This window comes from Branchiostoma lanceolatum, chromosome 1 (genome assembly GCF_035083965.1).
Source record: "Branchiostoma lanceolatum isolate klBraLanc5 chromosome 1, klBraLanc5.hap2, whole genome shotgun sequence".
NCBI lineage: Eukaryota > Metazoa > Chordata > Leptocardii > Amphioxiformes > Branchiostomatidae > Branchiostoma > Branchiostoma lanceolatum.
This window is the reverse complement of record NC_089722.1, coordinates 2,237,435-2,261,478: the sequence shown is the minus strand read 5'-3', so window position 1 is coordinate 2,261,478 and position 24,044 is coordinate 2,237,435. Positions and strand designations below refer to the sequence as shown.

At 42.9% G+C, this 24,044-nt stretch overlaps 1 protein-coding gene across 1 annotated transcript; it reads right to left on the bottom strand.

The window, feature by feature from the left end:
* Positions 1-2,520: 2,520 nt before the first annotated feature.
* On the bottom strand, positions 2,521-22,792 carry LOC136429394 (uncharacterized). Its single transcript, XM_066419230.1, has 17 exons — positions 22,682-22,792; positions 13,848-14,965; positions 13,412-13,475; positions 12,446-12,620; positions 11,240-11,393; positions 10,557-10,791; positions 9,313-9,523; positions 8,836-9,074; positions 8,553-8,693; positions 7,664-7,801; positions 6,902-6,928; positions 5,985-6,151; positions 5,313-5,422; positions 4,514-4,816; positions 3,893-4,055; positions 3,427-3,535; positions 2,521-2,847 (listed from the first exon to the last, which is right to left on the bottom strand). The coding sequence occupies exons 1-17, from the start codon at positions 22,746-22,748 to the stop codon at positions 2,648-2,650; spliced, it is 3,621 nt and encodes a 1,206-aa protein (XP_066275327.1). The 5' UTR covers positions 22,749-22,792; the 3' UTR covers positions 2,521-2,647.
* Between the last annotated feature and the right edge of the window lie 1,252 nt (positions 22,793-24,044).

The following is a 24,044-nucleotide window of genomic DNA, read 5'->3' as shown; positions in this document are numbered from 1 at the left end:
AACCTCTAGAGTAAAACGTACAGAATTTCCATGAATGTATGGTGTCCAAACCGTGTTGCCTATAATTGGGCTTTTAAGTTAAGAAACGTTTACAAACCTTGGGGGAGCAGTTTTCTCTCTCTCTCTCTCTCTCTCTCTCTCTCTCTCTCTCTCTCTCTCTCTCTCTCTCTCTCTCTCTCTCTCTCTCTCTCTCTCTCTCTTTCTGATCTCTTTTAGATGTCTCAAATGGATTAGCCATAAATGGCTTGCCAATATCTGATCATCATTGGTCAGATAAGTATGTTTCGGAAGAAAATCCGGACCTATGCTAATTTTCACTTTTGATATTTTTTTAAAAGCCAGAAACACTGCAAAGGATGTCATGCAAACAAGTTTGGCAATATGAAATTGCAACTATATCGTTGCTTAAGAAAATTGAATATCTTGATAATGAGTAAAATGTTTGGAGGACAAATTGTTTGAATATGTAGTACTCTGTTACCAGTAAGAAACAGATGTATAATGTTTTTGGATACGAATTAATAACAATGTATTTTTGGTAGGACCATCCAAATGTAAAGTTTTAAAAATTCAGGTATGAAATTGCGTTGAATTTATCACAGGATGCCATTAAAAAATCTTGATCAGGTTGTCAAAATGGAATATTGAGTTACTTAGGACAATGACACCTTCAGTAGCTTTTTGGGATGACGTTTGATGGATCAGCTGTCTGAACCACTGAGACGTACAAAACATTCGTACAAAGTATTCTAGGGTACATGTGGACATGCAAGTAAGACAATGTTTCATTTGGAAAATTTTGTTCATTCCACAAACATTGATCAGTTTAGAAGGGAGTGGTGCAATAGCCCATTCTCAATACTGAAGATATCCAATAAAAATATGGGTGGGGCTTCTCGCCAACTGACGTCAAAAACTGTTAGGAAGGTCTTTGGTATTTGGATCTCTGCTAAAAAGCATCACGGGCAAAGTTTTCGGATAATCTAGAGAAGTATCAAGTTTTTTTAAAAAATCTTTAGAGGTGGATAGGTTTCGGATTTTAAGTCTCAGGTTAGAAATAATAGTGCAAATAGTTTCACAAACAATGATTGCCCTTCGTTCGTTTAGTCATTGCTCGTACAACCGTTATATCATCGAAACACGGCATCCAAAGATATTACCAAGATACAAAAAACTTATCACTAATGAACACGTCTTGGGTAGAATTTTTTTTCTTTATGAGACTATGAGTAAACTCTCCGGATTATATTTGAATTGATTTTTTTGTTCTGTAATAACTTCAAAATCATTAAACATTTTGCCTGTATCTAGCCTGGGTTTATACTGTTTATGATAATCTACAAAGTAAATGGACATGCAACCTAAATGAATGGTACCCAGACCAGTGATATATCTGGAATAATAGGAAAACTTCTCATTTAGAAGTAATGAATTTTATTTTCGAGTTTGGTTTCTTGAGCCTTAGCATCTGTTTCAACCAGGAATTTCTGGCCAAAAGTTATACAAACCATAAAAGAGACATCCAGAAACTTTACAATGATAATACGATCTACCACAAAAGGTCTGGGATACATTAGCATCACGAGCAAACATTTTGGATAATCTTTGGATGTATAAATTTTTGAATTTCTTGAGAGATAAGTGAGCCTAAAGATTTTGGCCTCAGATTGGAAATGATACTGCACACTATTTTACAAACAATTATTGTTTTTGTTAACTTATTGCTAGCACATCGATAAAGGTTAGACATCGGGGTAATAAGATACGCCAAAAACAGTCAATCTAGCAGCAGGATGGTTTTGATTTTGAACTGATTTGGTTTTAATATGATTTTGCTAGTACAAACCGTATAACATTGCAAGGCGTCATCTAAGAATATTACCCAGATGCCGTTAAAAAAGGTTTGATACAGAAAAATATTCTGGGTAGAACCTAATCAATGAGACAATTAATAAACTTTCTGGACGATATATGAATTAATGTTTTTTTCTCTGTAATGACTTCTAACTGCTGTTTGTGGCAGCGCACAAAGAGTATGAAACCAACAAGGATGGTATCCAGCCTAGCGATATATCTGAAATAATTGCAATTTTTCGCAATTAGAAGCAACGTTTTTTTTTAACATTGGTCATTTGATCATTAACTTCTGGTTCTACTGCATAATTTCTTGCAAAAAAGTTAAACAAACTATTAGAGACATCCAGAAAATTTGCTCAATGTGTTCATTGATAATAAAACTTAACAAACATAAAAACATCTTGGGTACAATACTCTTAGCTAAATATAACATCACGGGCAAACATTTTGGACAATGTTTGAATGTATACATTTTTGAACATCTTGGTAGATGATGCTGTGCTTTCCAATCTAAGGTTTCAGATAATGGTGTACAATTTTACAGATTAAACTTTAAGCAAAATATTTCAGAGATGTCACGTTTTATATGGTCCAAAATTGAGAGACAACATTCTGTTTGTGTCACTGGCTTTCATTCAAATCATCCAAGACGTTGCCCGTTAGTCGTAAAGCAGGCGATTTTATTCAGAATTGTATGCTAGGCTGTAAGGCACAAACCGCACATATGGCGACATATTGACGGTACAAGGTGTTAAGCATAACGTCAGCCTTGCTAGCCGGTGGTCTTTCTCTACTCTCCGTCCTCTTCCATGTTGGGCAGACCCTGGTAGGCCCACTTCTCCCGGCGGGACCGCTTCAGCACGATGGCCGCGCCCAGCACGGCAAGGGCAAGCGCCATCAGACCTCCTCCGGCAGCCAGCGTGGCCCAGGGTGCACTGCGGCGGCCAGGAGCGGTCTCCTCGTCATTCACCAGGCGCAGAGTGTTAGAAGCTAGAAGATATAACATCAGTGCCTTAATGTATTGAATTTATTACTCCAATTTAATTTATCGTCTTTAAATGCACATGACCCATGTGTACTATTGATTATTTTCTGGAATTTAGACTACGTGCATAAATTTTGAAAATACATGTATGTCTGAACGTTTTAATAAAAAGGATAGTGTTGCTTCAAAGAATGTCATAATGCCAATTAGCAGGTCAACAGTGCAAAATAACAGTCAAACAGAACCTTTATGATAGATACATCTATTTCTACAATGCAACATAGCCTTTTTTGCAATGTTTACAATCTGCAGTTTTTTTTCACTATCAGCCGACCGATGATGATGATGATGATGATGGCGATGAATGACGATGATGATGATGATGATGATGATGATGGCGATGAATGACGATGATGATGATGATGATGGTGATGATGATGATGATGATGATGATGATGATGATGATGATGATGATGATGATGATGATGATGATGATGATGATGATGATGATGATGATGATGAAAGAAGAACGTTAAAAAAAAGAGCCCACATTATCAGACAAGCCAACTCAGACAATTACTTACCTTCTTTGTCCTCATCCAGAATGACTGGTCCCTGGTAGATCATGTGACGTCCCCTCATGTCCACCTTCTCACCAGTAGCTCTTTTGCCCCTCGAGCTCCGGACGCAACCCTGGAGAAACAATGTTTGATGTGTTATAAATTCAGAAACATCAAGAACCTGCCGTGAAAATAATAGTGGGCGTTTTATATCTTAAAAAACTATTAATCAATATCTAAACCACTGTTTGAAAAAATCGGTTGACTAATTCCATCTACAGCACTGTAAATTGTTCGCTTGGAAGTTCGTGCTTACTCGATGTTTGAGGATAAGAAGACAAAGGCTTAGAAACAATGACATGAAAAGAGGATGATCAGCATGGATCGCAAAGAAAACAAAAACAGCCCTAGAAAAGTAGTTATACGTTATTCACTACTGTCCTAAGGTAGGAATCATCTACACCATTCATCAGCACCACTTTCAACAAACCTGCGAGCAGCGGGACCCAGAATTAGCGGCGTTGCAGACCACCACGTCACAGTGCACGTACACCGTCTTCACCTCCCTGATGAAGCGGAACGCCTCAAAACCAAAGCGTTCCTTGCTGTTGTTGTTAACATCGTAGATTTGCAGGGTGGGGTCAGAGGCACAACTGGAAAGGAAAAGGAAGAAAAAGTGAAGCAATGAAAAGGAAAGAAAATCCTGAATAATCATCTTGGGGAATGTAGTTTACGCAGCATAATGTATTGATGTATTGAAGAAGAATCAATGGGCAATTATGATGCTTGAATAGTTGGTCTATGGGTTGACGTGTACGTTCCATATTATATTACGTTTCTGTTGGTTTGATCATTGGAGCGTGAAAATAGAGAGGAAAAAATCATAATGTTACTGTTAACTCCCTGCTAAAGCCCTTATAGTTATAAATGAATCATCAGTCAGCTTTGCCTACCCGTCCTTGATGACTAGATGTTTTAACATATGGATAGTGTATACATTCCATGCGTTTACTTAGGTTTTTAAGCATTTTATCATAAGGGCAGAGAAACATTGTATTCATGGTGACAGGAGCCTATAGTATACGAAATAAAATTAGTCAGTTCTGCCTACCCGTCCTTGATGAGTTCATACTGTAGGGTGTCGTTGGGTTCAGGTGACATGGTTGCCTTGCAGTTCAGCGCCAGGACGGAGAGTCTCTGCCCGTGTCCCTGCACTTCCAGCTGCATGTAGATGTGCTGCCGCAGCCGGAGGGGGATGGGGTATTGGTTAGCGCGGTATTGACTCTGGTACTGCCGTGTGGGGAACATGGAGAGACGAACCTCCAGCTGCCCGAACCCCTCCTCCGTAAAGCTCAGTCCGCCAGGGATCGGGAGGAAGGTTGACTCCACCCATTCATGGCGCTCGTACTTGCATCTGTACGTAGAAAAAGACGTCTAAGCTTTATACCTGCCTACCTAGTCCCTTGACCTCCGCGTCGTTGGGGGGACAAGGTAGCGAAACCTAGTAAGCTAAGCTTTATATAAAATTGCAAGTGTTGCCTTTATCTCCCAAATACACTCTAAGGCAAGAGTACATACTAGTAGTTGATTTTTAAACATTTTTATGACTTGCGAGAAAAGGCAAACACTTATTTGGTAGCAATGGAAAGAGATGAGTGAATCATATAGGAAAAGATGATTCATTTACAATTAAAATCAGTGGCATGAAGAGCTACAAAATGAATCATATATTGAACTAACTTATTGATAAGTTGTAAAATTGCGCTCATAACAACCATTGAAATTTGAAATCTGCCTCAGATCATCAGATTTGAAAATGAAACTGATGCATCAATACCACGAAACGACACCCTCATCTAAATTGGCCTAACAAGATGAGTTCACATTCAGACAGAAGATCTCTAACTTACTTAGAGGTGATCCGGATGTCGCCCTCTCGGGTGATGACCCCGCCGTTCAAGTGGACACCCAGGATGTTGATTTTGTTCTTGAATATGACGAACCTCGAGCCGAAGGTAACCTAACGGAAAATCGCAGAATGTTTAGAATTTTTGTAATAGAGCATCTTACTTCGCCAAAAGTTAGTTTCTTATTTCCTTTGAGAAAAAATACATTAAAATGAAAACAATGGAGTATTCCAAATGCCAAAGGTACGATAAAACAACACTCCCGCACTTACTTCTATCAAACGGCAATTCTACTCATCTTGAAATTATCCTCTATAAACAAGTAATCACAATCTAATATTTTTCATTGCACAAGAAACTTTTTGTAGTCTTAACAATCACTTAAACAAACAAGCAAGCAGGGAGTAACAACTGGCCTTGATTCCGGGATTAGATGAAGGACAAACGTTGTAAAATATGTATAATTCTTTTCCAGAATCTCTAAACTTTATCTATTCCTCATTACATTAGAATGTATTTTCTTGATCAATTCCATTAGTTTAATTTGTGGTCAGAGTCCTTGGTTTGCAAGCCTGATCACATGCGCTCCTTATATCTTTGCTTATCCATGACTACACCCCCGACACACTTTCCTTGAAATCAAAAGAGTATATACAGTTCAGTTGGTGCACAGACCTGAGTTCCGCATCCGTACAGCCGTGTACGGAATATGTAGTGACTGCCGTTAGTTGAGGCACCACAGTTCTCGTCACGCTCCCAGTGAAGGTTGTTCAAGTTGATGTCCGTCAGTTGATCCTCGGGAATCGACAGCTCCATGTAGTCATTGGTGCAGGTGGTAGAGGCTGTAGAGGAAACAAAACCGGCACTCGAGTTTCTTGAGAAAAGCCCTAAGGCCCACCACCAGTCTTCCTGGACTTCTACCTTCTCATAACAATAGATAGACTATGTCCAAAACAATGATAGAAACATTTCAACAAGAAAGAACACATCGGCGACGTATGGCCTAAGTTGAATGATTGATGTATGATGATATGATTTTAGCATAAGTAACATATAGAAATATATCAATTTCATCGTTATATTCCGAGGCATCTAAATGTATCTTGTTAGGTCCTGATATGCACAAATAACTAACGTTAATAATCCCAATTGTCCCAAATATGACATAGAAGGCCATCACGGCGTTTCTTCATTAACCATGCAGACGACACCCCTTTTGCATCTATTTCGAGCCATCTTCATCTTTACCTAACTTCCAAATCCCCCAAGTAAGAAATTCCCATTGAGTACTACTATTGCATCATAGAATTTTTCTGTAATTTATGCAAATGAGATCTTAATCTGCACAGTTGATATATCTCGCTGCTCTTCTTTCATAAGTTACAAATGTAACATGCCTGGATGATGTCCTATCATGGGAGGTAGCGGAATTGTAAAATGTCCTCATTAATCATACAAATAAGGTCATTTAATCATGCAAATCTCCAATTTAGAAGAGAAAAAATATGTTATGTCTGCTATTTAGCCGGCGCACTTTGAAATAGTCGAAAAAGCGGTTTGCTGAATGAGGATTTAATATTGATTTGACTTACCTGACAATTCAGTTACAGGTGCAGGCACTGTGTGAGAAAGAAAACAATTTGAATTTAGTTTATAAGTAACCACAAGAAATGAGCACAATATCATGCTGACTTGAGCCATCAAATGTTGTTTGATATTGAATACAATCAGATAATAATGCACTTTTGTGTCATCGGTGTCATAAACGCTTAAATAATTGGTATCTTTAGTACGAATAACATGGGGGTAGGTCAGGACGATTACAATTTGAGCTGTAACAGTAAGCGTCAAGATCTAGCATGAGGTATCCATAGCTAGTCTTGATGTTGCTGATCAGAGGTGGTTACGAGCCATTCTGAGGGTGAGATGGCAACAGCACGTCCCCAACGAGGAGGTGCGCAGGAGAACGGGTCAACCCTGTTTGTCTACTTTGGTGCGCAGAGCACGAGTAAGGTGGCTTGGGCATGTTGCAAGAATGCCAAGGACACGCCTCCCACGGATGGCATTAAACTAGGTACCACAGGGGAAAAGAAGGAGGGGAGGTCAACAGATTACATGGGAGAAAACTGTCATGAGAGACTTGGAGGAACTGGGCTTCACTTGGGAAGGAGTGAGAAGGCAGGCACTGGACAGAAGTGCGTGGAAAGCGCAGTGGTGGCCCGCATCGTCGACAGATGAAAGCGGCGACGATGATGATGATCCATAGCTATATACGGGAGGTTGGCTTTTATGAACTGTATTCATCATCAGGGGATGTGACAAATGTGACTTCAAGGCTTCAAGCAGAAATTTACCTTCACAGCCGGATCCATCTGATTTTCCGTCGCCCACAAACCCAGGCCGACAGGTACACTTCGCTCCGGTCCCGGGAGCCGCGATGTCTTCACAGGTAGCCTCGTCATCACACGGGTTGGGAGAGCAGCCGTCGACATCTGTGGAAAAGGTTGGGATAGCACATTAAAGAAATACCCAATTCATTCCAATTTACCTCTTTCACAGTTGTCTCCTCCGTATCCTGAGTTACACTTGCAGCGAAAGATTGACGTGTGCTTTCACCACGAAGTGTGCGCTGAGAATGATTTGGATATAGGTCTGGGGGATGTGGCGGTGTTTAGACCACCAGAGGGTGTTGTTCGTTCATCGCCACAGGATATGATCCTGACACCCCCGTTTTACAACTCGTTTGTCGGCTATTTGGCACAAAGAGATTTCGGGTTTTCACGTGGGAACGGCCTGACCACCCTGCTAGCTAGTCGGTCGGAGTTCCTTTCCTTTCAAAACACGTTTATAGATATCTACATACCCAAATTTCTTTAGATGGCGATGCACCAAAGAAGTAACAGGCTGTAAAAGATTAGGTGTCATGCTGCTCTTCTAAGTATTTCTACCGTATGGCAAACTTTGGCATTGTACTGACTCTTGAACGTGTTACTTTTCCCCACAAATACAAACAAATGAAGAAAAAAACAAGCAATAACCACATGCGTGATATGCAGGTGGCATCATGAAGTAAAAAGCTAACTTCTATGCAGATTTGAGTATATTGTTAGATATTTTCAACCAGTACTTATATCCAGGCACAATTCATCATTATAGAACTCAAAAGAAGAAGTGTATGGGCAACAAAATCGCACAAGAGGGATGATAGCACATAAAAGAAATACCCAATTCATTCCAATTTACCTCTTTCACAGTTGTCTCCTCCGTATCCTGAGTTACACTTGCAGAACCTGCCGGTGTTGTTGTATCCTCCGTCCACACAGTCACCATTCACACATGGACTCCTCATTGTCCCATTCGGCAAGACGTAATTGGTACAAGCGTCTGGAGAAAACAAAATTACCAAGAGAAATGACATAACTAGACGATAGAGTTGAACGACCTGATACTTTCGCCAATTATAGTCTAATCAATGTTATGTTTATAATATAGTATATAAAAACTTATTCAGTGTATTCACACCAACCTGCTGAGCCTTTACACACGGTATACACAATCCCGCTTGTTGCTGTGTAGTACAGACCGTTTCTGCTCTGGCTTATCCTACGTTTGCAGTAGCTGGGATGACATTGGGAAAAGCCGAAACTATTGCTGGTTGTAGCCCCTGTCGAGAAAGCCCTGTTCGCCACCGCTGCTACACCTCCATTTGGGTGACAGCCGAGCGCGTTGTTGATGTAAGGGTCGGAGTTGTACTCAGTCCTGCACCTACAATAGGCAGAGAATATATTTTTTGCAAAATACGAAACACCCAAAAGCAATGAAAAAGTACTGTAACGGTAAAAACATGTTGACAAAAAAGCAGAAGTAAAACCTTTTTGCTATTGCTGAATTGTCCTCCCCATATCAGTTTTTATTCTGCATATATGTAAATACAGCTGACCTTCTTATCAAAGTCTACAGTATACGAAAATCTTACACCAACTGTGTTTCTGAAAAATCCTACTTTGCAAAATTGGCATGGTTAACGTGTGATTCCCCACAGCCGGTTGGTCTCAATCCGTACTGCGCGCAGAGACGTTGGTAATCCCTGCACCAGTTTTCCGAGACAGACAGACCGTCTGCCGGCAGCCGCGCCTTGATGACAAAGAACTCGTTCTCTCGATAATGTTGGTTTGCAGTACGTAGGACCTCAAAGGCGTGGTCTCCTGTGTAGACTATTTGAAAACGTGTCATTTATTTCTATCACAGATAGAATCACATATGAGTGTATTAACGAAAAGCTATTTTTTTCTTAAATGCGCATCAAAACAGATTAAAAACAGTGGTAACACAAGGGATACCTTAGATGCCTTTAAAAAATTTATTTGTAAGTTGTTGGCAGTGAAAACAAATCAATGTGAATGCTCTGTACATGTTATTGTCGTCCTTTTTGGTTGTAGATAGGATTGGTGTTTCGAAAAAGTCGTCTAAGCTTGGGCCTCCTAGCAGAGTCTTCTGGAACTTCAGATGTTTAAACGAGGATAGCTCAAGACGTGTTTGACGAATAGTCGTGATTTTTTGGTATGTAGGTTGCTTAAAGGATTATTGGTATAATCATTTTATTATATATATTATATCATATAAATATTTAATCTGCATAATCAACGAAGAAAGACAGCAACATCAACAGATATCATTTATGATAATGAACTCATTTGAATAATCAATGAAAAAAATAATATAATTCAATGGGCGGTAAATGACGGGAATTTCAGAACTTACAGTAAAGGTAAGTTGACTATCATTAGACATTAGAAATCAGTATCTCTTAAAACTAATTGGTAATTGGTGAGGAAATGATACAAGAGCTTTCATTGCTAGGATGATACTTCTGTTAGTTTGGTAGAGAAGATAACCAACTGATTCCATTTATGCATGAGGACCTTATTTACTTAACCGATCAAAGGCAGTTACATCATGTCATTCGAAAGAGTGAACATCATTTGACGCTGTCCTTTAATCTAATTTGTAAATGATTTTTGATAGTATCTAATATGAATTGCAAAAAGAAAACTAGTGTTCCACACCCCATACCTGTGCCAAATGATATTACTTTTAATTAGTAGCCTATAAACACTGATGCATCATCGATTTTTCAGTACAAACAGACAAACAAACGAACGAACGAACGAACGAACGAACGAACGAACGAACGAACAAACAAACAAACAAACAAACAAACAAACAAATTATTAAATCGGAACATACCGGATGACGCATAGGAACAGACATCTCGAGCAATCTTCTTAATCTTCGTTGCCAGGGCATTGAAGTTTGTCAACTCAATCACGTGTTCCTGTTTGTTGTTGGCAACCTGAAGGAGTTCCGCATGATCAGAGTTGCCCACTCCGATGGTGAAGACTTCCACCCCGTCCGCGACCAGGTTCTGAGCGGCCCCCGACACGGCATCATCCGACTTTCCGTCCGTCAACACGATCATTACCTGTGGTAGCAAGTAGATACGTGTCTTTATCGGATGTCTCCGCCGGTGTTAAAAGCACGAACGCGCACTGCTTCGAGGCAGATCGCAAATTGGGACCCGGACATGCTGCACATACCACAGGCAAATGTACTGTCATTTAAGAGCAATCTGAAGTCCTGTACTATGGAATGAACTCGCCACAGAACCAAGAAAACATACTACCGTATCGGCTTTTGGAAGTGAACTTTGTGAGCATTAGGACTGGTACAGAGTTTTAACTTGTTTAGTTTTATCCTTGTGATCCTTGTGTATTGATCGTGTATTTGTGTATCGTATTGTTCCGGGGAACCTAAAACCCCAGGTCAGACCTGAGTATATCCACTGGTAAAAAAAACTATAGTAATGAGAAAGGTAATGGCAGCACTGAATCTACACCCTATATAAACATCTCTATATTTCGGGTACCTACTTTCGGGATGTCTCCTCCCCTCCATGCTGCGTTCCCACGGACGTACCGCAGAGCAGCGCCGGTCATCGTGCCACTTCCTCTCTGGTACGAGATGCTGTTGATGGCGCTCACGGTAGACGACTTGTCCGCTTTACCTCCCAGGTTAAACACCAGGCTGAGAAATGAATGGTTTAGAAACAGTCACTGCTACCATAATACACGTCATACTCCTGTTTCCTGAGACTATCGATGTGTTTTTATATCCCTTTGTATTTTTTAGAAATAATCATAACCATTGTTTCAATCTGGGCATTCTTATACAACGCTAGTAAGTTGACCTATTTTCGTTGTGTTATTCGGTAAGGGTCAAGAGCAACCTTCCTAGCAAAAGTATAAGCCATCATTTCAGGGTCAGCAAAACAAACTTTATCAACACGTGGCATCCGTGTGGCGCAGTGGTAGATCACTCGGCTGTCAAACAATGGGTCCCCGGTTCGTATCCCGGTGTGCCCAGAGACATGTCCGGACTTGCGCACCGACGTTGTGCCCTTGGGAAAGGCACTTAACACGACTTTCCTCTCTTCACTCAGGTGTAAATGAGTACCTAGCTCATCTAGGGTTAGGAACGTCCCTCGGATAGGACGTTAAATGGAGGTCCTGTGTTTGGGGAGAGCCACACCCCGCGCACGTTAAAGACCCCACCACACCTTTCGAAAAAGAGTAGGGGCATGCCCCGGTTTGCGATGGTCCAAACCTTACAGTCCGGTCTGGGATGACATCTTGGAAAGGTGATAGTTCACCTGTTATGTCAATCCTTCCACAAATGTGGTAAATCGAAATAAATAAATAAATAAGATAAACTTGTCTTGTTAATGATTATATCAAGCTGAAGGCGGATGTAAGATTCTATTGTCGTTGCTGCTACTCCAGCTAACAACGCCGTTGTACTCCCACGATGAGGCCAGTCTGTTCCAATAGGGGGACGGGATGGTTTTGACCTCGTCGTCGTCGAATACATGGTTAAGAAAGTTTTTAGACAGCTAGTATGTCTTAAGCCTAAGTCCTCCAAGTTTGCACTTCTGGTTCTTGCTTTTAGCATATCTCCTCAATGCTCCGTTTTTTTTTAAAGCAACGGACATAGATACACATGAAACAAAGGTCATCAAACTTTATATGTTGCTCCACTGCTACTCTGTTTTTACCATAGAAACAAGAATAGACACTCACGCGTTGCTTGTAGAGTACTGTAGAACACCAACCCTAGTGGCAGCCGTGCTGACGTCGAAGCTGTTGACCACATTGACTGCAAACTGCTTCACTTTATTGAAGTTTGCAGCTTTTACGCTGCGAGATCCATCCAGAAGGAAGAACAGGTCCAATGGCACCTCACATGCTGACGAACCTAGTACAGTAGAAAAAAGAAAAGGCATGCAGAAACATACGAGGGGTGAACAATAAGTCCTCGGCCTCACCCAGAAATAAGGTACTCAACTCACATTTCGGAGATAAATTTTGTAGTATGACGTCTTTTAAAAATATCCACCAAAATTCAAACTATTGTGGTCATTTTTTTCCAGTCGACAATCATTTAAAAATCAGTAGGTAAGCGGCGAGAAAAACAAGGTTGAACTGTGATCAGAGCTGTACCATGTGTGGGTCGAGTTCCTCATGCCATGAATCGGCATAAAATCTTCGAAAACATTGTCAAAATGTTTGATGAACATTCCCTTCTTATTTCAACTATAAAAAGTGGGTATCTGACTTTCAGCCGAGCAAATTTGCCCGCATGCTTTAGGGTCGCAGCTCAATTGCCAATGTCTTTATCCTTTTACCTCACTTAACGTTACTGGGTATCGCCTGCAAAGCAATGATCACAATGATTTGAATTTTGGTAGACACTGATAAAAGCTTTTATACTTAAAATTATTTACCGATATTTGAGCTAAGTACCTTATTTCTGGGTGAGGCTGATGACGTATTTATCACCCCTCGTATGTACGTATGAGCAACATTTCTTGATCAAGAGCCACACTAGCTTGTCTCTAATGTATAAATATCACTTACAGCACATAATCTCTGCGTGTAGTTGCGTACAACAAAGATTCGAACAGAGCGTATGAAATTATTATTTTCCCTAAAATTGTATTTCATTGTAGCAGACGAGAATATACTCTTTGTCCAGGGGCGACTTACCGCTATTTTGACTGCGGCTCTGTTGAAAGGCTAGCCCATCTGTTCCGGTGCCTCGTGCTAAATTCTAGATTAGTGATACGAAAAGTAGTATATTATCAAGTGCATTGCCATTTTACGCAGACGGCATAACATTAATGTATATACAATATATAATATTTACTGAACTGCATGTGCATCAAAATGGGTAGTGGCATGACTGAAGAAAACTTAGGCCTGAATGTACAAATATTTTAGCAAATTCAAAAAAAGGAAACCTTCGTGCCATTCTAGCTAATTGTAGTTAGTTTACCGGAGCTCTTATATGCTCCGATACTCCAATCTCCAGTAATGACTAAAATGGCACCCAGACTTGATAAAATTCAGAATGCCTGTGGAAATGCAGCTTTCCTTTCGCGTCTCTAGCGGACAGACATAGAAACTCAAACTCAGAACATACCTTTTTAGCCAAGGTCCTCACGAGGCCTGCATAGTCCTCAAAAGCCTGTCGCCTCTTTTCTGCTGTTTTTTCTGAGGACCCTCCGGTGTCTCCATCAATGCCTTTTGTGTCTCCCTCTGTTTCTCCATCGGTGTCGCTTGCCTCTCCATCAGGATCTTCGGTTTCTTTATCGGTGTCGTCAGTGTATCCATCCATATCCGCGACTCCCGTCTCTCCATTGATATCTTCGGTGACTCCTTCGGTGTCTTCGGGGTCCCAGTTGGTGCCTTCAGTGTCTTCTCCGTCAATGGCTTCGGTGTCTCCAGCTGAGTTTTTGGTGTCTTCCCCGTCGGCTTCAGTGTCTCCATCATGATCAGTGTATTCAGTGTCTCCATCAGTGCCTTCAGTCTCTCCAGCAGTGTATACGGCGTTTCCATCGTTGGCTTCAATGCCTCCATCGGTGTCTTTGGTCTCTCCATCAATGCCTTCGGCGGTGTCCTTATCGGTGTCTTCAGTGTCCCCATCCATATCCGTGACTTCAGTGTCTACGTTGATATCTTCGGCGACTCCATCTGTGTCTTCTGTCTCTCCGTCGGTGTCTTCGGGGTTTCCATCGTTGGCTTCAATCTCTCCATCGGTGTCTTGAGCGTCTCCATCGGTATCTTGAGCGCCTCCATCGGTGTCTTGAGCACCTCCATCGGTGTCTTGAGCGTCTCCATCGGTGTCTTCAGCGCCTCCATCGGTGTCTTCAGCGCCTCCATCGGTGTCTTCAGCGCCTCCATCGGTGTCTTCAGCGCCTAAATCGGTGTCTTGAGCGTCTCCATCGGTGTCTTGAGTGTCTCCATCGGTGTCTTGAGCGTCTCCATCGGTGTCTAGAGCGTCTCCATCGGTGTCTTGAGCGTCTCCGTCCATCCCTTCAGTGTCTCCATCGGTGCCTCCAGTGCCTCCATCGGTGCCTCCATCGGTGCCTCCAGTGTCTCCATCGGTGCCTCCATTGGTGCCTCCAGTGCCTTCGATGTCTCCATCATACATGCCTTTCGCGTTTCCGTTGGCGCCTACAATGTCTCCTTCATAAGCTGCCGCAGCCGAAGGATCAAGGAGACGGAGAAGTTCCTGCACTTCATCAGAGATGGTGCTGCCTGTATTTGTTGAAACGAATAAAACATAATCCATACTACAAATCAGCCCATCAACAGCTAACAGCAAGACATGGTAATTGAACCATGATGAAATGGACGTTGAAATCGACTTGTCCTTCGTGCTCACCACTGCTGTACATAAAATGTGATACAGATAATAAAAGATTGTAATAGTTTGCTTTCATTAAGTTAAGGAAGATAAAACAGGACAATCGCTGGACTGTAAACCATGACGTCTTCACCGTTTGACAGTGAGATGCCACTGCAGGGGGAAACCTTCGCTGTCCGTTTAAACATTAAGAGTTCTAACGAAAAATTCAGCCAGAATTACCAACAACACGAACACCTGTTTACCCAAGACAACACTACAAAAGAAGGATTTACCTATAATTAAAAGTCTGGTAAATATTGCCTCTGGCATTTGATGCTTCACGCAACCTGATCACCGGATTTACCTGGACTTTAGTGGTATTGTTTTGGCACACATTCCCAGACGTTTACGAGTAGACTTACAAATCCCACTTTTATGAAGTGTCAGCAGTGCGTAACGAGCTCCAGGTGTTAGCCATTGTTTCATTATGTCCCTGCCGTATTTTAAGACGACTAAACACCGGTTATGTGTACGTACTAAATCAGGATTTACCTATAACAATGAAGCCACACAGTAGAACTAAGCCGACGCCGCTTCTCGCTTAAAGCAACCATTACCAGAGACTCGCCTGGCATTTGTCATTATTGGGTATAATCAAATCCACCATTCTGGCAGTGAGCCTGACATAACAAGTCTGTCACAGTTGGACTTCGACTTGTCTAAAGCCCCTGTCACACTTGTGCGTATATACAATCCCGCATGAGTTGCGCATTAACATGTTTTGGTCAAGATTGAAGTTTTAGTCCAAGTAGTCATTTCCTTGGTTCGATAACTAGGCTGCACAACGGTGGGTCAACGCAGAAAACAACTTCTTCCCCGCAAACTTTCCTTAAACCTAAGAAATGTTAATGCGCAACTCCTGCGCACTTGAATATACGCACAAGTATGACCGGGCCCTAATATACTGTAAATGCAGAAATTATCGCGGTGGTTTCATGTTCGCGGTTTTCGCGGTGACCTCTTCACTGCCGACTTCAAACCACCATGCAAATGCGCAGTCGAACCGCAGGTATCCTAGAACGCGTTATTTTCCTATACCCCCATTCCACTTGGACGGCGCTCTCGGCGCGCTCTCACGGCGTCCTTAGAATTGGCCGGAGCGCCGTGAGAGCGCCGAACTCCTGGAAAACGTGCTCAGGTGGAATCCCTACGGCGACCCTTGCGCGCTCTCTGCGCGGCCAAAATCTCAAATGTCAGCAACCTTTTATGAGCGACCAAAGATTTCAGAGATAACTGATGTTGCATTACGCTGACAGTATACTCTTTCTTGGCAATGCGCCTGACCAAACTTCAATAACCAGGATGTTTGGACAACAGTCTAAAGGACACTCGGCAGCCATAGCACCTTGTATTCTTTGTCCGGAATGTGGTGATAGTTATCTTTTCGTTAATTAGCTATCACACGAAGGACTTGTGAGAACTTGGGGGTCATTTACGGGTCGTAGCGAGCGCGCAACGAATGCTAATTGGTTGAACCCAGGGCTCGTCGAGCGCTCAACCATCTCTACCACTACTGTACGGTCTCAGTAGTAATATAGAGACATTCTATTAATCAAGAAGTGTTTTTTGTAGTTTTCGTGAATATTATCATCATTCAAATTCGGTTTTACATCCATGAATATTACCAAGTCCTTTTGGAACCTGATTATTGTAGCTAGATGCTAAGATTAGTCCGACGGCTTCTTTAGGAGAGGTATTCTTGGTAAAACTACAGACTCAGGGTACCGTCGAATGCAATTCAAAGCGGTAAGTGAAATGTACGAGTATCAAAAACAACGAAGCATTTTAGTTCTAAGCATTCTGCCCCTGGTACCTAGTCCCTACCAGACTAACTACGCCGACTATAGGGAGAATATTTGCCAGGGTTTCACTTGCAGGCTCCGTTTGCAGATTGGACCCTCTCACTAGAGCCGAATCCAATTTCTACTAATTTCCCAGCGATCCGCGGGGCCTGGTAGAGGCTACCTGTTACCGGTGATTCGAGAAAGACTTCGTCCAGATAGCTTGACTTTTGCACAAATTGACGATTGGCCACTCTATAGAGGAGAGTGTGGTCCACAATTCCATGTGAACGGTAGGCCGAATGTTAACAAGCATTTCACGCGTTACGAATGAGTGAAAATTATTAGCATATCCTAACTTTTATCTACCATTAACATTGCACATAGGTGCTAGCCATGACGGATTAGGTGCTGCTCTGTCAGGGGAACTGAAAGGTGTAGGAAGAGCTATAATCATGCTAAAAGCATAATAATTAATCAATATGCTAGCTAAATAGTGGGGGGGGGCCTTAAGCCAATTGAACGTTATATAAGTAACTAAAGTTTTCTGCTAGCTTGGGGCTAAAGTGGGCCATTACTAAATTATTATCTCAATTATTATCTGTATGGAACATAGGGCACCGTATACACTGAACATGACCCTCTAGCACCCCTCGGAACGGCACATTTAGAGGCAGTGGAACAGAAATTGGCCCTCCGGACTCGGGAACTTTGATTTTGACCAAGCCTGGGTGGAGGAAGTCAAATGTGAATGCCGACGTTATCTCTTCATTGCCCGCTACAACCTATTGATATATTGCAACACAGATTTGGAAGAAGGAGAAGTGTCCTCCCAGGTCTCCGAGGCCTGCTGCGAAAACTACGTAACTCCGTCTACATTCTCTCAGTCACCCACCACAAATCGTAGGCACAAGTGTTTTGAACCGATGCCCACCATAACAGGGTCTGTACGAACAGCACAACAGTTCCAGAGAAAGTGGTACACTTTGTTAGCAAGGGCAGAAAACCAAAGAAAAGATAACATGAGGGAGGAATGAGATGTTAACAAAATGCTCAGTCAGTGGGATAGGTTGCAGTTGAGGGATGGTGTCTTGTACAGGCCATGGCGTTAGACGAGAAGCGCTCCTTGCCGGCCCCACGAGATAAGTCTTTTCTCCAGTACACAGCAGTGTCGGCCATCTAGGAGCGCCCCGTCGGACCTCCCACGCGAACGGTTTTACTGGCTAGATGTGGATTCAACCCTGTGAAAGATGTTGCTTTTGTAAAGCGCAATCCTCAATAACAAGGGCCCACTAGTTAGTATCCCAGTCATAACTTCTCCAGAGATGGTAGCTATGAATTATCTAAAGATATAGAAGGCAACGAGTGATCATTAGCACATCTTGGTACTTAACTGTACCTGTGATGACTAACATCCACAACATACAGACAAATAAACCACTGTGACAGAAAAATCGTAATGGTGTAAATGTGTTAATGCCATATGGGTTCCATAGAAGACGAACTTTTCGTCTGCTACAATTCTGGACTTCTGAAAGTTCTACGGAGGGTCAAACTGAACTGAACATCATATCACCCGGCCGGAACTGGCTAATGTAGACGATTCAATGGGACACTCATCAACATGTTAGGTACGCTAACAAGAGGACAGGGACTTCGTTGGCCTGGGCATTCACACGTAAATAACAATCAGTATACTCAACACGCAACCGCTGGCTTTCCGTTCGGCCATGGAATATAAAATTGTCTCCCAATAGAAAGAACCGTAGGCGTCGATCCTATAGAAGGCACTGAAACTAGGGAAGTATTTTGTTTGTTTGACCTTTGTTCTCCGTATAGTTGGGTTAAAAAACATGAAGGGCGATACGAGTATGTCTACGAGTTAACCACTGAAAATGCAGCATCTGCAAAGGCAGGGCCACAGCCTTTCTACGAAAGGGTAGCTAGGGCTGCTCCCCTGGTACAAAGAGAACAAATTCTGGAAACGAGAAGACCCGGGGTTGTACTTCTTTTACTAGTGTCCATTTGGACTGAATCCGATGCGTGACAAAACCTGTAAGTTTGTAAATAAGTCTATATGTTAGAGTTAGCCATTCTTTAAGGAGAAGCGAATATAGAAAAACAATCTTACCAGTCTCTTTAGAAAAGCAGAGACCCAACAATTCACCAAAAATAAAAATAAAACTTTCCTTACAAGTGTGCCATGTTCGTTCACAAAAGCGTGGAGAACGAGAACAAGGTAGGTAGGCAAAACTAAAAAAAAAGAGTTATGCCACCAACAAACGAACCGACAGACACAAAAGGTCCACTGCAGCACCAAAAGAACTCCCCAGAAGACCCATCTTCGAACTTAAACTTTGTCTCCCTAACAGAAACTTACCTACCAAAAATCACCAACATCCGTCCATGGCATCAAGAGTTATATCGCCAACACCATCACTCCACAAATCCCGACCAAAAAAATACCCTTCTGCCTACGGCGAAGGCAATAACAGGTGATAAAATGCGACGCAAGTCAGAATTGGGGACTGTCGTCGGTTAGTGATTGATACAATTTTATTTGGCTCACAGCACTGCCAAAAGTTACTGATCCAAGCTACACGTACTGTGCGTACAATGGGTAAGGCTCCGTGAATGTGAAAAACCTGATGTCCTGTAGTCTCGGAGAAAGTGAGACAAGAGAGAACGTGAAAGGGAGGGGAGAGACGTCATTGACAACATACTCAGCCAGTGGGATAGGTTGCAGTGGAGGGGTGGCATCCTCCATTGAAGGCCTGTGAACGATAGAAATAGCCAGGGAGTTCGGAGAGTTGTGGTCCCTGCCGCCGTTAGGCCGAAAGATTAGGACTGATTAAAGGATGGCTTCTTAAAGTTCCGAAATGCTCACACAAGCTCAACATTAATATCCGACAGATGCTGCATTCCGCTGACAGTATACTCTTTCTTGGCAATGCGCCTGACCTAACTACAATAACCAGGATGTTTTGACAACAGTTTAAAGGACACTCAGCAGCCATAGCACCTTGTATTCTTTGTCCGGAATGTGGTGATAGTTATCTTGTCGTTAATTAGCTATCACACGAAGGAGTTGTGAGAAATTGGGGGTCATTTACGGGTCGTAGCGAGCGCGCAACGAATGCTAATTGGTCGAACCCAGGGCTCGTCGAGCGCTCAACCATCTCTGCCACTACTTAACGGTCTCATTATCATTCAAATTCGGTTTTACATCCATGAATCATATTCAAACTGAAATCATGAAGAAAATCATTGGTCGTAGAAATAATAGCAATAAATCTACATGCCTACATTCAGAATTACTCGCCGAACATCCAAATGCCATATCATGAGGTTTAATTAGTTGTCTCGGTTTTACACATCTAGGAATGTAGTTTACTACGCGTCATACCAGCACCTGTTTTTTTTTATCAATAGTTAAATAGTAATAGTTTATCAATAGTAAAGATCAACTACTTTAACACCGGTCGTTTTCATCTAGATTTCACAGTACTTTCTACGGGTGAGTCACACACACACACACGAGCACACACACACAGACACACACACACACACACACACACACGAGCACGCACACACAGTACAGCATGTAGAACCTGTTCAGCATTAATACCTCTATCGTCAGCCACCTGGCAACGAGTGGTTATTCATGCACAGGCGGTAGGCAAAGGTATTATCGTTGAATAGCTGCTGAAGTTCCGATGGTGACTAAGTACTCGGCGCGGGGATCACCCGTGCCGAGCTTCCGAGCTAAACCCGAAGTGATGCCGAATTATTCGAAGGCACGAGCGGGGGGGGGGGAGTTGTCGGGGAGCCGAATAGGGTTCGGGGTTCGGCGGAGCCGTACAGGGTACGTAGGAGCCGGACAGCGAGCCCAATTTAGCGCAAAGGACGACGGGAGAATCCGTAGTGAGCGGCGCAAAGGATGACGGGAGAAACCGCCATCGGGAGCATGTGAGCGAAAACATGTACCGCGGCGGATTCCCAGCTAATATACCGTAGCTTATTGCCCGTGGTCAAAGTAGAAAACAACTCCCCTCAAACTTTACTTAAACCAAAAAATGATAATGCGAAACCCACGCGCACTTGAATATACGCACAGGTGTGACAGGGCCCTGAGTGATTGATATTTGGCTCACACCACTGCCAAACGTTACTGATCCGAGCTACACGTACTGCGCGTACAATGGGTAAGGCTCCGTGAATGTGAGATAATCTTAGCTCAGGGCAACTTCAAACTTTGGATTCACCTTGTCAGGCTACTAATAAACTACCTGATGTCCTGTAGTCTCGGAGAAAGTGAGACAAGAGAGAACGTGAAAGGGAGGAGAGAGACGTCATTGACAACATACTCAGCCAGTGGGATAGGTTGCAGTGGAGGGATGGCATCATTTATTGAAGGCCTGCGAACAATAGAAGTGGCCAGGGAGTTCGGAAAGTTCTGATCCCTGCCGCCGTTAGGCCAAACGATTAGGATTGATTAAAATGATTATTAACGTTCCTAAATGAACAGGTAAAGTCATCCTCAATTGAGATGAAGCATGATGCTTTTTCTAAAAGCTAGTGGTAGTGCAATGCGGCTTCGCTACGGCTCGCGTTTTTGGCCAAGCACACCGGGTCACTCCTACTCTTCTCGATAAGTGCGTTGGGTTCTTTTACGTGCAGAGGTTTGACGCTTGAGGCTTATGCCTGAAGCTCCCTCATACACAGGGCCGCCGGCTTTGCGTCACCATCCGAAATGACGAATGCAATCCCTTACAACATGTCCGAGCTGGAGTCGACCCCAAGGATCGAACTCGGGCCCCAGGAGTTGCTTTACCGCTTGCGCCACGGAGACAAATGAACAGAGGGGCTACCATACCTCGATCCCCAAAAGAAAAACAACAAAGCAAGAAAACGAGATCGAGAAGGTACAGAAAACGTGCTGCAGGATTATTGGAATCCCCTACGACCAGCTGCCGACCCTGGAGAAGCGGAGACGCGAGGCAGACGCGCGTGAGCTCGGGAGGGTGGTGGCGGACGACACACATCCCTGCCGACAGTTCCTGGTGCAGTCCGAGGACACTCCATACCAACTTAGACGAACGTCAACCTTCAAAATACCGCTCAGCCGAACAAAGAGACATGAACAATCCTTTATTCCTAGAACGCTAAAAATCATGCAATAATGATGAGCAAAAAGCGGACACTATTGACCTTCAATACTGTATTCTTAATGTTTTATCTTAACTATGTATACGATGTTCTTTTAGATTGGTAGCAGATTTGAGATAATTTATGTTATCGTGTCATTTGTACCTTCGATCTGTGATACTGTGTAATTTTAACATTCAATCTTATTATGAAATGATGACGTGTTGATAGCTGTAAAAATTGTGAATTGCAACGCAATTCAGGCTGTCTCAGCCTGCGATGTCGTAAACATTGAATAAAGTTTTTAAAAAACTACTCCTCTCCGCTATTCATCTACGAATACCTCTCCAAATTCAAGTGTAGAAAATAATGTTTTACAAGCTAAGAAGTTTTCGAGTCGAGCACGCCCTGTCCCCTTTGATTCTACTTGTCTTCACCATTCGCCTATATCCAAAAAAAAATTATATTGCTGCTAGCGCCTTTTCACCCGTATTATCCAACAGTACGCAACATATATGAGATAGAATTGACACTATGATACAGTTACAGACATACATAATCATTAATTGTGTGTAATTAACTTCACATGAGAGATAGCCATTTTTACGGCAAAGCAATATAGAAAACAATTCTTACCAGTCACCCCAGAAAAGCAGAGACCCAACAACACCAGATAGAAGAGCTTCACGCACACGCTCGCCATGACTGTTCACAGAAGTGCTGAGGGCGAGAACTGACTCAGAGCGCAAAACTAACAGATATAACAGGTGGGAAATATGCGACGCAAGTCAGCACGGAGGACTGTCATTAGTCCGTCATTGTCATGTTAATGATCCGAGCTTCATGTACGTGTTTAGAATCTCTTCCTTAAGCCCAGGTTACACATAGCCGAACTTGGCCTCCCGACTCTCCCCCGACCATGGTTAGAGTGATTCGGGATTGATTCGGGAGCTAGGTTGGCTAGCGTTCGGCTGAGTCGGCTGGCGTTCGGCTGAGTCGCCTGGTGTTCGGCTGCGCCAGCCGAATGTTTTGAAAATTTCAAAACATTCGGCTCTGGACGGAGGGTCTGGAATGGGTTGGCTGGTGTTCGGCTGGTGTTCGGCACGGTCGGCTAGTGTTCGGCTAGTGTTCGGCTGGTGTTCGGGAGTAAGTCAGCAGTAAAATCTAAATCTTAGCCACGCTATAACCACTGCTGACTTACACCAAACTAGTTTCAAACCTACCATTAACTCACCCCTAGGCCGTAGATAAATCTCTGCTAACTCATTCCCATCTAAACTGACTACTACCAGAACGTGGGCGAATCAGCCCCGACCTTCACACAACCAAAAACAGAGAAGAAAGCTAAAAGTCTTATTTAAGCTAACCTTGATCCGAATTCGATGTCTTGGTAATGTTAACAACATAGAAGAGAGGATCATTTTGATCAAAAATGAAAATTAACCCTATTCTGAAAGTCGCTGAATATGTCAATTTGAATTCGTGAGAGGGTTAGCAACTGGTTGAGAATTAGGCAGGAGAGATTCGGCTAGAGGTCGGGATGGTTGGGTGTAGGTTTGGAAGCATTCGGGGCTTGGTTGGGGGTAAACCGTGTATTGGTACGGAGATGGTTGGGACATGTTCGCCGCATGTTCGGGGCAGATTCGGCGCATGTTCGGCGCCAAATATAGGCGTGGCCTAATTCTGGTCAGACTGCTCCCGAACTACCGCCGACCTGAATCGGCTAGCGTTCGGGAGCCATGTTCGGCTATGTGTAACCTGGGTTTTATCCAAGTGAGTACGTGAAGACGAGACTACCTTTGTCTAGAACAACTTCATACTTTGAATTCTGGGCACCTTTGAAGTGTAACGTGAACACGAAGGCAACGACATGGCACACATGCCCAACATTCACAAGCTTGGAGAGAGGGGGATCTATCAGAGAAACTATATGTTTCATTAGTCCCTTGTTATTATAGCCCGGTGAACGACCCACCACATGTTTGTTGATGCATCGGGC